The sequence below is a fragment of the Gallinula chloropus genome, assembly GCF_964237585.1.
Source record: "Gallinula chloropus genome assembly, chromosome: 3".
In the NCBI taxonomy this organism is placed as follows: domain Eukaryota; kingdom Metazoa; phylum Chordata; class Aves; order Gruiformes; family Rallidae; genus Gallinula; species Gallinula chloropus.
In genome coordinates, this window is record NC_140087.1 from 31,254,776 (window position 1) to 31,272,545 (window position 17,770).

The 17,770-nt window shown below is 40.8% G+C and overlaps 1 protein-coding gene across 1 annotated transcript in view; it reads right to left on the bottom strand.

The window, feature by feature from the left end:
- LOC311189706 (monofunctional C1-tetrahydrofolate synthase, mitochondrial-like) overlaps window positions 1-17,770 on the bottom strand; it is a 117,754-nt gene that overhangs the window by 49,796 nt on the left and 50,188 nt on the right. The window contains exons 11-14 of the mRNA XM_084261421.1: window positions 16,637-16,737; window positions 16,056-16,233; window positions 3,808-3,915; window positions 1,966-2,118 (exon numbers count right to left, since the gene is read on the bottom strand). Coding sequence (XP_084117547.1) covers window positions 1,966-2,118; window positions 3,808-3,915; window positions 16,056-16,233; window positions 16,637-16,737 — 540 coding nt within the window. The remainder of the gene's footprint in view (window positions 1-1,965; window positions 2,119-3,807; window positions 3,916-16,055; window positions 16,234-16,636; window positions 16,738-17,770) is intronic.

Here is a 17,770-nt window from a genome sequence, read left to right on the forward strand (position 1 = left end):
GTCCTATGTAAAGAAATCTAAAGCACTGTCATGACTGGATGCTTTCACCATACGCTGTCACCAGGATTTCTGTAATCCCTCTACTCAAAGCATCTGACTTCCAGCCACTTCAAGCCTTCAGGACATGCCCTTTTATACTTGCTTTGTTCTTGTAGACATTTTTTGATTAGTAAGAGAACTGTCAAAGGAAGACTCCCAGTTTTGGAAACTGACATCAAAAATATTCCTTCCTGCACAACTTAAAAAGTACCACTAGCCTTAAGATTTAGCTGCTGAGAGCAATGCACACACAACAGATCTGAGGGTGGCAAAATAGAAAGTGATCTCAAAAGTAGTGGCACAACTCTATTGTAAGAGTTTATTTCTCAATGAACACGTCTCAATTCTGACAGGCAGAAAGTTAGACCCCTTACGATAAATTTAACTCTAGAGAAAGAATTATTAGGAGTACATTCACATTCATTCATTAAGTTTGATTTATAGCAATTGTGATAGTTCTAAGGAGTGTTCTGCCCCACATTCCTAAGCAGTAGCAATATTTTCCGAACTAATCATTAGTCCCTGCCTACTTAGATTTTTAGCACGTAGGGATCTTATGCCTATACAGTACCTTGTGCTACAAAACCTCTGAGAGCATATAACCCAAGAACTGACCCACTCTGACATCTTACAGAATATCACCCTCACGGATTTGAAGTGGTTGCTGCCCATTCTTCACTTTAACTCCTTCTCACAACTTTATGACATGCAACTTCCAGCGCAAACTTGAATTCAGGCCATGAAAGAGATACCAGAACTTCTGTCACCAGTAATCGAAATTGGTCTTAAATGATTTACATACACAGTTGTGCTTCACTTCTGGTGGATGCACATAACGTGACCCTGCAGAAGGAAAGCACATCCCCAAGTCCAGCGATCTACAGTCACACAGTATCCTGAACTCCAGGAACTCTCCTGGTCGGAGAGTACTTCCTTCCTTGTTTCAAACACTTGATTGTTTCAGAGGGAATTCAAAACAATAGATTAGAAACTTTCAACCTTTCCTAAGTGTACTGCTACACAAGGAAATTAGGCCATGCTCTGGGAAGATGAGATAACGCTGGGGGAGTACTCTTTCCGGAAATGAAATGGCTTTTGCATCCCTTCTCTAGCACCATCCCTTCAATCAGCTGCATACACATAATAATTCATGCTATGAGATGTCAGATGCTGTTAGACTACTGTTTGGAATAAGATGTGTGTGGATGACAAAAGGCGTGAGCTATCTAGCTTCTCAGCTACTTTGATAAGGCATGGCAGGGAAGAAAATATCAAGGAGCTTCCTAATCTGGGTCTGTAGGAAGAAAGAATGACAACTACCTCTTTTTAGCACCTCATTGTTTAAATCTCTAAAAAATAAGAAATAATGTACTACTTATACAGTTAGAAAGCTATCTCTTCCTACCATAATTTAGTTTTACAGAACCAGCAAAGATGCTCACAAGGACTGGGAAAAGCAATCACTTTAATCACTTGCTTTTCCCTAACAAATTCCTTTCATCTAAATATAAAATGCTTTGTAATGATGGATGAAAGATTTAACATTTAGAATATAATCATGTAACTACAGTTATTTACAGGCTGCAATTTGAAAAAGGAAAGGCAACGGACATGTAAATTCATTTTTCTGTGGCAAAGAAGGTGCCTAAGTATCCTAGCCTAACTGAAAAACATCAGAAACAGAACCAATGGGAAGAATCATTCTCTGAAAGACCCTGTGGTCAAAGCTCTTACACAGTATTACATTCCCCTAATTGTCTTTCCCTATCAATGCAGAGGTAGAAGAAGTGTGAGCACAATATTATTACAAAACCCAAGAACTTGCCTGGTTCTAAACATAATTTTTAGAGGCAAACAGGAAATGCACTTCCCCATCAAGCTGGGTCAAAGGAAGAGGAGCGATTGAGTTGAATACCCTGCACTTACCGTTCCTACCAAAGGGTAGATGAATCCAGCTCCAATACTGGCTCGCACGTCACTAATTGGCAAAATGAAACCAGTGGGAACACCCTTCTTCTCAGGCTGATGGGAGAGGGATAGGTGAGTTTTTGCCATACAAATGGGAAGATTTCCAAATCCCTAACAAAAAAGGGAAAGAAAAAAAAAAGAAAAATGTTTCTAAGATTATTGTAAAGACAAAATATATTTTTCACTGTTATCAGTACCTTCTGGAAATCCTAAAATTCATACAGCTAATATTTCAGAAATGCACAACATAATGTATTTCACATGCTGTTCTCTCAGCTCAGGTCTCTATCTCCAGACACTTGGCTATAGTGACACCCAGCTTCTAGAGCTGGTTCTCAACCTACAGTTAGGTGCAAAAATTGCCTATACAACAGCTAAAGTGTATTTTGAGAATGGGTACACGAGTATCATGCTGAACAAGCAACCTACACCAACTCAATAAAACTCCAGTGCAGCACTTCCCCGTGGGCTTTAGTCACCTAGTTAGATACCTGTGTGAGACCAGGATTCATAGTCCAAAACTCTCTGATGGTACTATTGTCTTCTGGGGGGGTAAACACAAATGGCTTACGATGCTTTGGTTTGGTTTGAAACAAGACAAAAACTGCATGAGGTGATGGCACCCGCTTCACTAATGACAGTGCAGTAGGTACTAAAAACACAGGAGAAAATTGAGGAAAGGCCCCCAGGGCCTCCCCCCACACTATCTGTCTCCCAGGTTATTGATTAACTTTGAGTCAAGCACCTTCAACTCTTCTGTTCAACTCCTTGACAAACAAGGATGCAATTCACAAGGCCAAGAGAAGTGCAGGCACCGCAGGGAATCGCCTCTGCAGCCCAACACCAGCGACAATCTTCTAATGACATTGTGAAACATTGCCCAATACTCCTATCATCTAGACTAAAAAATGGATTAGAGAATGACAGAAGGAAAAGATAAAGACATGGATTATTTTGCTTCAAGTACACTAAGTAAGCTTTTTCTTTTTTTTTTTTTTCTTCCCCCATCTAGAAAATCAAATTGTTCTCAGATTTGCAATATAGAGATGTCTATATTTCTGCCTGTCTGACCAGGCTGCTGAAGTATATTCCAGAATTATTCCACCACGCATCATCTACAGCTGCTTTTTTTCCTCATAGGAAGGTTCCAGCCATGTCTACACACAGAAATTTTTCCAGTACAGAAAATTCGTCTCTCCACATGGTTTTGACACTGTTTTCAAACTGTAACAAAGCCCACTCCCACATGCTTTAGGAATGGTGATCTATTTCACATTCTAGCGTTTCTAACACCTTGAAAATAAAAGGAACAGAAGTAAGCCAAATGATTTTACAAGTATTGGGAGCTTTGTTATTAATGTGCACAGCTGTGGCACAGGTCTTTTTGTGTTTGTAAACTCCTATTTTGCAGGTACAAATGAACACACAGGCTAAAATCAGGCACATTCAGTAGCTGCTAGTCACATCTGCTTGTCACTAGCTGCTTGTCACATTTAAGGCAGTAACCCAAATTTACCACTCTGCAAGGAAAGTACAGAGTTTCATCAACAATCTCAGGGTGGCTCTAAACACCAGAGGTATCTTACAGGAGATAGCTTTCAAGGTTAAAACCATTCTGTTCTATCTAATCTAATCTAAAGCAATCCTTACTGACCTCCACAGTTTAGCACCATGGGTAAAGCTCACGCCTTTTAGCAAAGCTTGGCTAAACACTCCAATCTGAGAAGCTTTAGCACTCTGAGGTTTCCTAAGACTCTCATCCAGCAGGTATCTGACTGCGTAATTCACTGGTGTTCTTACCTGCCGAGTGTAGCGATCAACTTGTGACTGTGCAGCAGGAGACAACTCTATATCCTGAGCTCCATACACCTTCTGAGCAATGATCCTTATTTTTTCAACAATAGGAAGCTGCAGAGACAAGGAAAAAATACGAGGATGAACATAAGCCAAGAGAAACAAGGATCGTGTTTGCTGAGAAACATGAATTTAGAATCATCCTTGTTAAACGCGTTTACCAAAGCATGAAACCAACTAAAGTGCCCTGGTGATGGATATGATATTCAGCTACAGGTACGTGAACTACAACCATGATTTCAGCCACTCCATTATTTAGGAGCTGCACGATTTATGCACTACATAGTTGACAACATGTGTTTACTCTCTTGCCTAATGTGGGGGAAGAAAATTACTGCCCCATAGTTTTAAGAGTCAAGAGCTGATGTACACTGCAAATACAAGAAAGCAAGCTCCACTAGGTTAATAGGGATCACCAGACAAATAAATTTAATTTCACAATAAAGATAACCTATACAATGAGTGGACAAGGCAAGGTAGCCGACAGCCAGGACCCCCCACCCGGAGAAGTAGGCATTTGTAGCAGAAAGTTCCCGACCCATAACTGCTCCTTTGATTTTTTTTTTTAAATCTCACCTCCTATCCTTCTTAACACATGTATTTTGAAACGTAGCACTGATATTGTAAAGCACTTTGGACAATTAGGGGAAAAAAAATTAAAAAAGAATACAAAAGTATTCTAGGATACACTTTGAATTCACAAGCCAGCAAGTTCAACTTCAGTCTCCATGAGTATTCATGTCATGTTATTCAGCTCATCTGCCTTTATGGCTTCTATTTGAAGGCAGATGCAGACCCTCACATTCAGGCTACTAGAAAGCTTTGTACAGATTTTCAGCAGACAATTTTTTGTGGTCAGATCAGGCATTTACTTTTTGTGTCATCGTTTCTGTTTATTTAGAGTAAGGAACTCTTTACTCTTTTTCTCTCCTTTTGTTTTGAATGACTTTGGAGACAGCAATTATGACTCCTACAGCCTATTTCAAACAAGACAACACTTTTGCCTTAGGAACAGGATGATGGTGGATCATACTACCAGTTCAGCTACATCAGTGCTGAGCACAGATGGCTAGAGATGTGTGTAACACTCCAGGGCATGTCCCACCAGTGTTTTTTATCAGCATATTTATTTACCAACACATGTGGAAGTATTGTTGAAAAAAAAAAAAGTAAAGAGATACCACTTAGGAAAGAAGACCTGGTAATCTCAATCAATATAAAAAGCATCAGAACATGAACCAGAAGTATTTAATTCCTTTCCAACAAAGGCAAGAAAGAGTTTGTTATTTACAAAACAGTATCTGGTTCATTTCTAGGAAGTTCCATGGTTAATCGCATTTTTGCAATGCCTGTCTAGAAGTAATGCTTTTTTGGCAAATATAAATCAGTTGAAGAGTTTGTATCAGACCTTTTTTTGTATTTATGACTGAATTTTGGAAAAAATAAAGTTTAAAGTAGTCTGTCTTTACATTAATAAAGAACTCCAGTAACAGACATCAGAAGAAAAGAAGTTTGCTAGACTTTCAAGTAGCTTAATATAAAGCAGTTAAAAGCTACTAAGGCTCAAATAAAATCAACCCCTTGGATATGTAACTTCGAAGTGAATTTTAAAGATATTCCACAAGACACTTTCTAAACATGCTGATTATATGACTATTGCACCTTAATTGAGTAGAATGATGTCACATTCCTGAGTTCAGGCTTTTCACAGGAACCTCAGCAGTGCAAAAAAAAAAAGCCAATGAGGATTGGAGATAACAGATTGCAAATATCCGGAGTATGATTCCTGGAAGCATTAAGCTGAATAGAATACTTGGTGATATCGATAGCTGTTACAGAATGAAACTTCTTCCAGGCTGGTTATTATCAAAGTCAGTTTTGAACACATGAAAGAAAGGCAAAATGTGTTGGTTAACTGGCTCTTGCTTGCAGTCAAGGACTAACAGCAACAGTCAAGCAAACAGATTTCCATTCCCCACTGTCAGTAGGCCAACATCAAAACTAACAGCTTTCTGCTTAAACCCCTGTAAATTCATTGCGATGGAGATGCTCATTTGGATTCAACTTGTATCTGTGTCGAAATATTTTGAACTAATTTGACACCAGTGTAACTACTCTGCCCTCAGCCCCCTCCCAGTGACCACAGCTGCAGTTTCCAAACAAAACCTAGCAGGGCTCTGCTAACATCAGACTGCTTTAATGACAGCAGTTGCACTTTGCTACTCCCAGGATGTGCACGACAGCCTGAGCCGGACAGTCAAAATGCATCCCTACAGATTTATGTTTGGTTTGGGGTTTTTTTGGACCAGAATTTCAGATACTTTTCAGGCCAGTTGCAACACCTCAAATTTTGCAAAGGTCTCCTCAGAAGAATCACCAGTGGGAAGCAGTTGTGGGAATGCGAATGGCAAACAAAAGTGGTTTTCTGAGACCGTCACATGCTTCTGCAAGGCACACACATACGAACAGATGAGGCAACGCTCATGGTGTCAGAGCTGAGTTTAGGCCTCTTTAATCTCACAACACGGGCAGGTGAGTCCTGGCTGAGCCCAGTTCGGCTAGAAACCAGGAGGGAGGGACAGGTGCTCTATACACATTAACACAGCCCATGCATGTGCGCACACAGACACGCTTCCTTCTTGACCTTTCAGGAGTAGGGAAAGGAATACACTGCACCATTTTAAGGATCCACCTGTTTCCTAGTATTTAGTGGGATTTTTAAGGGATTATCTATTTCAAATCACAGTGTAACAGCTTTCAAGTTAAGAAGTTTCCTGTGTTTGAATTATCAAGTAATACTGCTGAGAAATTTCATTTTAATTTAACTTCAAGAAGTCTTTTCCAAAGAAAAGTCACCTCATATTTTAAACAAGAAATACAAATTTGTTTTGGTTGAATATAACCTAATGGTGTTTATCAGAAAAAAAGCTCTAGTAATTCAAGAGACTTGTTACACATTTTCCATAGCAGAAGCCTGGAAGTTTACAAGACACCCTAACTTTTTCTTATCTGTTATTTAAGAGCAAGTTTAGCTTTAGGTTTTCAATGAAATCTGCTGGTGACTTCACTAGGGAAACAGTCTCACCGATGGGAGCAGGGATCCAGTACACATAGTAAAGTATGCAAAAGTGCTTAGCTGGATTCAAAGGGGCTGAAAAATAGCGACATGTTGTACTAAGTACCTAAATTACTGAGGGGTTTTAGTTAGAATTTTTGCTCCAGCTGTATGAGGTATCCCTTGTGAGTTACCTATTTGTATCTTAAACACCTTGGTCAAATATCAGCCAGCAGAAGCGTGTAGGAAAAGTGTGTTGGTTTGAGTATCTCACCCTTTTTTTGCCTGAGATATTCCTGAACCAGTTATTCATTCACACTCACAAGCTACAAAGCAGCATCCTTGCCTGCACCGACACAACTGCCTGCAGTCCCTTGGTAAAACAGAGTCAGTGAAAGGAGGATGGAAAGTCCTGTCTGTGTGGTGTGTGTCAGTGCGCCCTTGTGAACAGCAACTCGGCTCCACAGCACCTCTGTTATGTAGACAGCTATGGTGATAATGATATTTATAAAATGTGCAGACAATGAAAACATCAAAAGCAGGGCAGATGTAGGATCAGCAATAAAAGCTGATCCTCTTCTTGTTTCCCTTATGTAAGGTTGTGAATATTTCACAACTAAGTATGCTTAAGGAGAGAACAGGTGACAGATACACAACAGATATGATGGCTTTAAAGAAAAGCTGAATTCTATAGATACGCAACTGCATATTAGTACTAATGCTGAAGGATTATGGCAGCTTTAGAGAATTCATTCCACACTCACTTTTAGCTCCCTGAGAAAACGATTGCATGGAACACTCAATGTAAATTTATACTGAACATGAGAAGGTGCAACAGGGCCACACAGTATAAATAAATACCTGCTGACAGTTACTTAGCTTTGGTGTTTCTCTGAGAAATGGCCATTCTTCGCAGCCCCGCCAGAGACAATGTGCATTTCTGAAATCTCACAAATTCAGAGCTACCAAAGCCACATGCTGCTTCCAAGGCAAGCACAAACACACGTGCTTGTGGAGGCTGCCAAGCACCCACACCGTAAACAGGATTATCTCCTTGGCTAAAGTAGAACAAGTACTACGGTAAAAGTGCAAACTGCTTTTATAAAACCAGTAGCTGTGTAGTTGTGCATTTCATTACTTCATAGAGAACGGTTAAACGCAGAAATCAGCACTGATAAAGAAGACAGCTTGTCAGCCTGGCAATCCCAAGACAGAATTGATCATCCAAGATGAAATCACACCAGTGCTGTCACCTAGCCATACTACTACTTCCTGACCATCCCCCTTGCAAGATGTGATGTTAGCACAAACTGCTGTTCGTTACTCAACTTCCTTTCTTCCAATACTATCAACAGTAAGGCTTTTACCAAAACATAATTTAATAGGGTTTCATTTCTGCTATCTTTTCCTCACATTTCTTTTACTCTTCATCTCTTCCTTCAGCTATAATAGAAGAATGCAGAATATGATTTTTCCATGTGGGCCTCCATGAGGATTTCCATGGACAGCAGACCAGCTTCACCATACCCTTCTTATTCTCCCTTCCTCTGCTGCTCATGCTCACCCATGTGCCAGTGCAAACGAGAGGGCAGCACCTCTGTTTGCGCAGCTGCACATACCAGAGAAAGTGATCCAGACTAAAACGTAACCCAGTGGGGGGGGGGGAAAAAAGCAGCTATTGTAACCCAGATCAGTTCACACATCCAGTTCACCACAAAGGCAAAGCCAGAATAAAGCAGAAAGGCAGAGATGGCCTAAAGGCACTCTCTACAGAAAGAATGTTCAGACTCTTCAAAACCGACCACTGCAGTGTACCAGCAGAAACAGCCAGAATGACATGGAATGAAATGTACATCTTATCAAGGACCTGGTCTGGGACTGTACTCAAGATTCCCATCTTTTGCACCCAAATCTGGACACCTGACTTTAAGCTCTTCAGTCACCGGAGAGAGCAATTCATCTTTTCAATCCCCACGGCCAATCCCTGAGACTGCTGAAAATAACCCCTGTTCCTTTCCTTCTTCCATCCTTCTGCTTTTAAATACTGACCCTAAATTCCTCACCAAAACAGAGCTCAACAGAAAACGTCTCTGAAAAGCCAGTCTTCATTCTCCTTGGTTGCCACAATGCCACACTACTATAAGAAGCACAGGTGTTGCCTAGCTTAAATCAAATACCTTAAGTGAACGCCCATTGGTGCAGCCCTGTCTGAAAGGATGTCTTCACAGTTACACAACATAAATATTTAACTGCTTCCTTTTCTGAGAAAACTTAAGATTCTGCTGAAAAACACACATTTAACTGAGAATATACAAAAGCACTATTCACTTGTAACTTACACATTTAATACTTCAAGTTCTTTAAACATTCACTTGAGCCTCACTGCCTATTTTTAATTATGAGATCACTAGTTTAATTATGAGGTCACCAACAACTGGGTTTATTGTCGCTTGTGTTTTAACAGAAATTCTTAAAATACTTTAAAATTCAAGGCAGTGGCACTCTTAAAATTTTAAATTCTGCATTCATTGAAAGCAATAATAAAGAATTGCTGGTTGGCTAAGTGAAAGATCATGCAGACATCACTCATTCCTCTTCTTGGGAAGGTTGCCAAACGAAAACATATGATAGGAGTATGGCTGAAGGTGCTGTGTGGGGTGACAGAGTGCAGTGCTAAAACAATAGCTGACTCTGCACATTTGAACTCCTGCTTCTAGCTTTTCCCCTGGACAAAATAAAAATACATTTATTAAAGTATCCATATATCCTGGTTCCAGAAGGTCTGTGGCTGACAAAAAGATTCCCAAATCCTTAGCATAACTCTTCCTTTGTTGGCACAGGACAAGAGTTTGTTTTTTAATTTACGGAAAAGTATATTCAGTCAAGTTAAAGAGTTTGTGAATCAACACCTAAGCCTGTGGCCTTAGAGATTTATTTTCCATTTCCCCAACTCTGAAACCCCAGCTGTGCCTGAGAAAATTACTTCATGCAAAGAACAGGCAAATAATGAAAACAAAAAAACATGTGCAGTGCTGACAAGAGCCTACATCCACAAAAAAGAGATGGAGTGGAAGAAAGATAGATTCCAACCCCAGAACACCCAATTCAGTGAAAGAAGTGTCCAGACTCCATCTCTGATGGGAGTGGGAGGAGAGGCTGGTACAGCCCTGTGGAATTCTTCTTCAGTGTGGCTTCATTGCTAGATGGTTACAGTGGGGGGAAATAGTTCAAAGACCAGCATACCCTGGAGGTCAGCAGAGCCTGCATTTCAAGGTGAAAAATGGTCTCCATTTTTTATTAAGAAAAGTTTCAGTAAGTAGCATGTATTATTTTATGTATTCCTACTCCAGTAGGACCACTGGGTTCATACATGACTGTGTTGTATAAAGAAAAACACTTCTAAGTGTTGCTCCTAAGGCAAGAGAACACAAAGGTGTGTTGAGCTTGTGTTGGGCTGATGTGACAGCAGACACATGATGGATGGCTTTCATGGCTTAGCGGCTTCATGGCGTTAGTGGAGAAAATAGAAAATATCCCTGACATCCCTTTCCCCTTCAATCACCCTGGGATTGAAAAGATGACCAGTTTACAAAAGAAGAGAAGCACTGTGCCTTAGGTCATTCCTCTGGAGGTCAGCATCCTCAAAGTCAGCTTCCATGAGCCCTTCTTGACTCTGCCTTCCTCCCAGCACATCACACCCAGGGGCCTCCTCTTCCACTGACTGGTCTCTTCCCTCCTTCATTACCCATAGCTCATTCTTGCTATTGGAGATGGTGGGCAGTGGATAGAAGAGAAGATTAGAGAGAAATGCTGCTTGGCAGAGCTTTCTCTGTTCTGATGCTACCCTTGAACCCTGATGAGTGACGCATCATCTGACAGCTGAAGCTAACACTGGGAGAAATGGGCCAAGTGGCAGCCCACACCATACTGCCACAGAGGCAGGGGCAGCCAGAACTGTGGTCTCAGACACTCCAGATTTGCCCAAGTTATTATTATGCTCCCAGCAGGGGAAGAAAACTACCGGCGCTGAGGCTGCTACCTGCCCGAATGTGCCCCTGGGAAGTCCTGCTACTCAACCTCAGTCCCAATGGATGGCCCCAAGCTGAGAAAGCTCTCCTTTGTTCTGCAAGGCTGGCCAGGAAACTCATCACAGCCAAAATATTTGTGCAACCAACTTCCACAGTACAACATTTTCATCGGCTGTGATATTACCTAAAAGCAGAGCACTGGCAAAAACAGGTGTCATCCAACAAATGTGGAAGAGTGGAACATTCCTTTCTCTTCCCTCCCTTTTGTGACCTTTACACTCTTCAATTTAGTTTTCCAATGCAGCATAAAGCAGGTGATTTGAGGCTCTTCAATCATGTTACCACATCATATCTTTTAAGGGCACAATAATTGGCCAGATATGCTGACCCTGTCTCAAGTTATATGTCTGTCCTCTGCTCTATCTCCTGGAGTGTTAGCCCACTGACCTCCAGCTGCCTTGCAGGAAGGGGTAATGCACCTCCTAAAAAACTAGTGCCTGCCTTCATTCAGACCTATGCTTCCTTCCCCCAGGCTGAGGAGGTCTGCTGTAAGTCACAGGAGTGTTCACCACAGAAGAGAGGAGACCAGGGTAGTGAAAGAAGGCAGGTTGCTCACCAGGCATGCATTAGTGGGGAATAGAGCTTCCCCCCTGCCAAGGACAGGCACTAAAGCCAGAAATATTTGGGAATGGGATGCCTATGTTTCCATGCTCTCCTATACTCCCCCTAGTTATCTAAACTTACTTTTAATGGGTCAGTCAACTTTATTTTGAGTAATAGCTTTCTGCTGCAACTTAAAGACCCATACTTCAAGAAAAGTGAACCCAGAAAGGAAGTCAACAGTGATAAGAGAGTTGATATTTTGATATTTTCCATATGTAGCAAGAATATATATTAAGGAAAAAAAAAACACCACAGACTATTTCATAGAGAGTTCAAGAGGCCTTTAAAACAAACCCATCCTCCAAACACTGAAGAAAAATGCTCAGCAAGAAACCAATTCAGCAGTAAAATAAGAGAGGTTAGTGTGCAGTGGGGGCAAAAATCCATATTAAAACCACACACTACTACTGCCAGTAATCTTCTCAACTATGTTATACACTCTGGAGCCTGTCATATAAAAACCCATCCCTCCCCCAAACCCTTCCCACTCTGTGCAATTCCCAATAGTGTAAGCATTTCATGGTATATCGTATCTGTTCATGTCCTTTTCCTAAACTGCCTTAGTGACAAGAATACCGAGGTTACTTGTCAGAGGTCACTTCTTGTACTTGATCCATAAAATTACACTGGCCCACATATGCAGTCCCGAAATGACATACACATCTATCCTGCGCACTGCACCCAAAGTATGTTTGAAGTTCACTCAGTTCTTATTTCAACTCTTGTAAAATACTCGTTCATCTAATACCAAATGTCAAACAAACTCTTGATAGAAACAAGTAGTATTAAAAAAAAAAGGAAAAAAGAGAAGAGTACAAGCAACAGCTACCAGGATAAAAACAAAAGCTTGTCTGCTTAGAGAAACAAAGAAACAGAACCTGTGAAGCAAGCTAAAGGCGGGACTACAGAACACTGTGTCATGTAGAGACACCTGAGGAAGTTTAAACGCACTGAATGAGATGCTTCAAGGAACATAACCACATTAGCACAGTCTCTGATTAGACTCATTTGTTATGATACTCAACAGACCACTCAGCTGAGCCCGAGTCCTGAACGGACACAACTGTGCTGTGTCCACCATCTACAGATCACTCATTCAGCACGTGCTTGGGTATCACTGCACAAGATGCACAAATATGTAAACACACCTCGGGATGCCAGAAAAAAACCCCTGCTGATCCTCAACTTTCTGCTGGTATATGACAGACATTGAAAAGACTTTTCTTGATCTTCTCGAACTCTGCACGTTTGTAATCACCTTTCAAGGGAGTCATTGTTTCTGGGTACACAGTTGGAAATTACACACAGCGCTGCAGAGACCCATGCCATTTGGGAAACACCCAAAGAGAGCCCAGTTGACCTGGACCACCCTGTAATTAGATTCCTGACTGTACACTAACAATATAGATTGCTGCAAAGTAACTAGTAAGAAAGGATCTAAACCAGTTTTACACACAGGGGTTTTGGGACTTTGTTTTTACATCCCTGGGGTAATGATTTCTAACAAAACATCAGAATGCTGAATGAATCTATTATGGCTACAGCGTTCCCGACTGTTGGACGTCCTTCTAATTATAGCCAGTTTTAAAGTCAATTCTGATGAAGTTTTACAGACTGTGAAAAATAATACACGCAGACATCAAAGGGCCAAATGGAGACATGCAGTAAGGTTAAGAGTAGTCTCATAAAGACAGAGATATTAATGAAATGGTGGGGTGGGTTTATACAGAGGGGAAAGTAAAAAAAACCAAAGACCCACACCATAGCAAACCCTGTCAAACCTGAAGCAACCAAGACTTCAAAGTATTCAAGAAACTGGAGGAATCCAGCAGTCACAGGAAAGAAGAGGGATGGAATGACATCCTTTCACTTACAGGCCCTTTAGGTACAATGAAGGAAGGAAATAATCTGTCTGAATCTCATCTGACTACCTTTCTTAATTTTCTGTCATAGTTACCTCTTTGAACAGTGGAGCTCAGACCTCAAAACTGCTACATCAAAAAAATCCTCCTACAACCTTCATTATTACCTAGGCAGGCTCATTTGGAAGAGGTGGCATTTTTTCATGTTCCTACAGGCCCAGTGACCAAATGACTGACCACACCGTACAAAGTGACAGCATTGCTGGTTCACTCTCCTATTTCCAATTGCTTCAGTCCCCATCCTTTGCACAGTGAGAATGAAACAGAAGCCTGAACTTTACACTTTACTGTTTTTGCTGGCCCAAATTTACTTTTTTTTACAGTTTTTTAAAATCTTTATATGTTTTTATAAAACCCCTTCAACATATTTTTCAGGCTGATAATACTTCTGTTAAGTTATGGGATATTAAGTCGATGTAAAGATGTGATTAATTCCCTTTGTGCTTAAGATCATGCTGCTTGTGCGACTCAGCACAAAAAGAAGTGTCTGGGAAACACATTAAAGCAGAAATCAATCTCATTTTCTTCCTTCATTGAGGCAGAGTCCAACCCTACTAATCTCTTCTACTCATTCATGCCACAACATTGAAAACTACATAAAAAATAGGAACATCAGAGCTTAAATTTAGAACTTGTCAAACACTAGCGTGCAATCTCTGTAACACCAAGGTCCTATGGGGAGAACAATCACTTATTTCTGAAAGAATTTCTTCCCCATTTTATTATGCAAAATCCATAAAACGGTATCTTGAGTTCCCAGAGCATCTCATTAGAGACAAAATCAGAAAGGCAGATATGTTCTGCATTGTTCGGCTGTAAAAATGTTCTGTGGGCAAAACGCCCTGAATAGATGCTGCAGCACTTGTATTCCCAAGGTATTTCCATCTGCTTTGTGAAGGCAGTGGTTAATAGGAGTTGGCTGGACTACCAACATTCAAGGAAACAGTGGGGGAGGTGGAAAGAAGAAATAAAATGGGTGCAACAGATACGAGGTCGTATCAGGGAGGAGAGAGAGTGAAAGACAACAGTAGGGCATATCTACCTCAGGTTGAACTTTTTTCTGGCAAGAAGAATCAAAACAAGAACTTTCATCCATTTAAGAGGGTGAGACTGAGGTGCTGCTGTTAAAAATCAGTATTCAAACATTTTCTAAAGAAACAAGTAGCAGTTGGGCACAGGATCTGAGATTTGACAAGGGATTCCTTGGTACCAGAGAAGTCTATTTTGCTGTCCAAATTTTAACCCACCCACATTTGGATAGTGAGGAAGGTCCTGAGAAATCATTTGTATAACCTTCTCAGCAGTCCATCCTTCCAGATGTTCTGCCTGCACAGTGGTACCACAGCAGAGTGCTTTCAGGGGTGCAAACAGCCCTTACTTGCAAGCTGCTCCTCTTCACAGCTCACGATGCTTTGAAGTTATATTGCAGGTGACTGCCATAATGAAGTCCAAGGCACAGAAAGAGTCACCATCTCTGTCAGGCAAAGGATTGAAACTTGGACCATGCTATTCCTTGTTAGGTTATCTGACTCAGGGCCGTGCAAATTACATGCAGAGCCCAAGCGAGGATGAGAGGAACAATGATAGGTGGAGGGAACCTAATAAAGTAATCAGACGAAAAACCTAATCAGTGAAAATCAGAGCACACTGAAACTGTTTCCTAAGACCATCCAAGGGGAAGGGTAAGACCACTGTCTTTGGTATGAATGCACCAAGGTGAGTCAACAGGGAAACTCTTTAATCAGAAAACTTTGCACACAAACGGCAGCGATTGCCTACAGCAGCACGTGACTCAGGGAGAAGAGTATTTTGGGACTGAGGTTTTTGAAAGGTATTGTGGGAATGTGTTAAGACTGTTAGGATATATTTATTAGAAGAACCAAAGATGGAGAAAGGGAGCAATCAAGGTATTGTGTACCCTGTATTCCACTAGCAGACTCCAAAATACATCATTAGGAAAGCAGGAACAGGACCCGACTGCCAGTGCTTTTCATGTTGGTTTGAGGCTGTGGATGTGTAAGGGGGTGCTGATAAGGGCAGTGCTTTTACTCCAAGTTGTCCTGTTTGGCTGGGCAGATGTGTTGCATGAGCATGCACTGGCTACCTCTAACATCCTTCTTGTACAGAGAAGGGATGCTTAGGGGAGCCACAATCTGGAGCAATACCAGTGACTGTGAGACAGTAACTGCATTTCATTTTAGCTGACTGTCAGGACAAATATCATGACTGCAGGATCTTCACGGTGAAGTCTCCCATAGTAATTTGTGAATACTCCACCTATAGGCATATTTTTATATTAAACAAGAAAGTATCAGAAACATCATTCAATGCACTAAATAATCAGCACTACGAACAAATGTCTTGCTCCTCTGATTCGCTAAGCCACAGGTTGTTCTTTCCAGCTTTTGTGATTTTAAGCCAAGTCAAGCCCCTTTTCCACTATGTTAGATAGCTTTGTCACAATGTTCTCATTTTAAATCCAACATGAATGCAGCACACATTCATTAAAAAAGATTAAACTCTTACCTCCAAGTTGTAGAGATATTTGAAACTGTTTTTCTGACCGGCTGCCTCTTCCACGGCTTGGGCTAATTTTACTGCTCCCCTTCCGCCAGCTGCCCAGTGATTGCAGGGTACAGCATCAAATGCTCCGGATTGCTTCGCAATCTTACACACCAGATCAACCTCAGCAGGAGAGTCAGTTCTGCAAACCAAACAGTTCCACCTCATTATTTTGTTCAATTAGTTCTCTTTTACAACCTTATATGCTTAGCAGTTGTACAGCAACTCTGTATAGTAACTGTGCCACATACGTAGTGCGATCGTATACAGCATATGTGTTTACATGCTTCAAGAACACTTCTTGTAATTGTTACAGCTCATTAATGTGGAATATTAATATTTCCATAACAATGCATACTTTTCTGGTGGTTTTAAAACCTTAAGAACAAGCTAAGGATCTAAAGGTCTTTGTATTCACAATGAAAAAAAGAAATTATTTCATAGCTTCTTTTCTTCATGCCAAAATAGATTCATTTAAAATACAAGAAAAGATTGAAATTTGAACTGTGCATTTACTTGCAAGAGTAATGGAAGTATAGACTTACTTGAAGACATTTAGAGCAACCACAACAGGAACTCCAAAGAGCTGAGCAATTTGAATCTGTTTCTGTAGATTACAGCAGCCATCAGCTACCAGCTGGAGGTTCTGTGCAATTAAATAAAAACGAATGGAAATGGTAAGATACATTGAGTCTTCTCCAGCCAAAGGATTTTTTTCCATAAATGAAACTGAACATAAACACTGCTGATCATGACAGCTGCAAGGAAATAAAACGCTTCCAGGCAAAAAATATTTTGGCATTTATCTTATTAATTCTTATTCCAATTAATAAGCAACAGACGTATTTAAGTAACTAGGCGGACACAAGTAACTGGGACACAAGTACACAGTGCAGCTGATGACTGGTTGCCTGTCATGACTGTGAAAGGGCTGTTAGTCTCTTCTTTGGAAAGTTTATAAACCAACTACAGTAGCGGAATGGGGGTTTGACATACAGATGTGTTAGATGCGTAGTCTAATCTCTGCATTCATATACATCCCAGACCAAAGCACACTACTGAATTTCCTTATTTACTCTTTTATCTCACCCTTTGTAGGCCTTGTTTTAATTGCAACAACACACATATCCTCAGCCTGATAAAAACAAAAGACCAGAATTTGTGTACAATGAAGAGACAAAGGAAACAAGCCTGTGGAAACCACTCGTTTGAAACATGACATACAACACCAGATGTGAAGATTGAACCTTTTGTTTGATAAACAGGTTAAGTTATCATTAATTTCAGTGAGTGGTTTTGACCCCTGCACCACTCCAGTCTTGCACTGGCATAAATACCAGGACTCAGAATGAAAAGCTGACCAGTCTGAAAACTCAGTGGTCCTGGAAAAACTACTGAAAAAAAGTTGGTTTTCAGCTAGCTCAGCTCCTCAGTACAGTTTACCATGCACATATAGCACGCAGAAGAGGGATAATGCTAAGTGTCTGGGGAAAGATGAGATGGCTTTACTTGTTGGTGACGCCTGTTAAAGGTGTTCACTGAATGTCAGCATTAACATATGCTACTGTCAAACTTGACGCTGCACCCTATCCAGCCAGAGGAATGAGAAGGTCCGAATTCTCCCTATACTTCGCTACTTTGCCCCTTTAAACAAAACCTTCTCCTGAAGTTTTGTAATA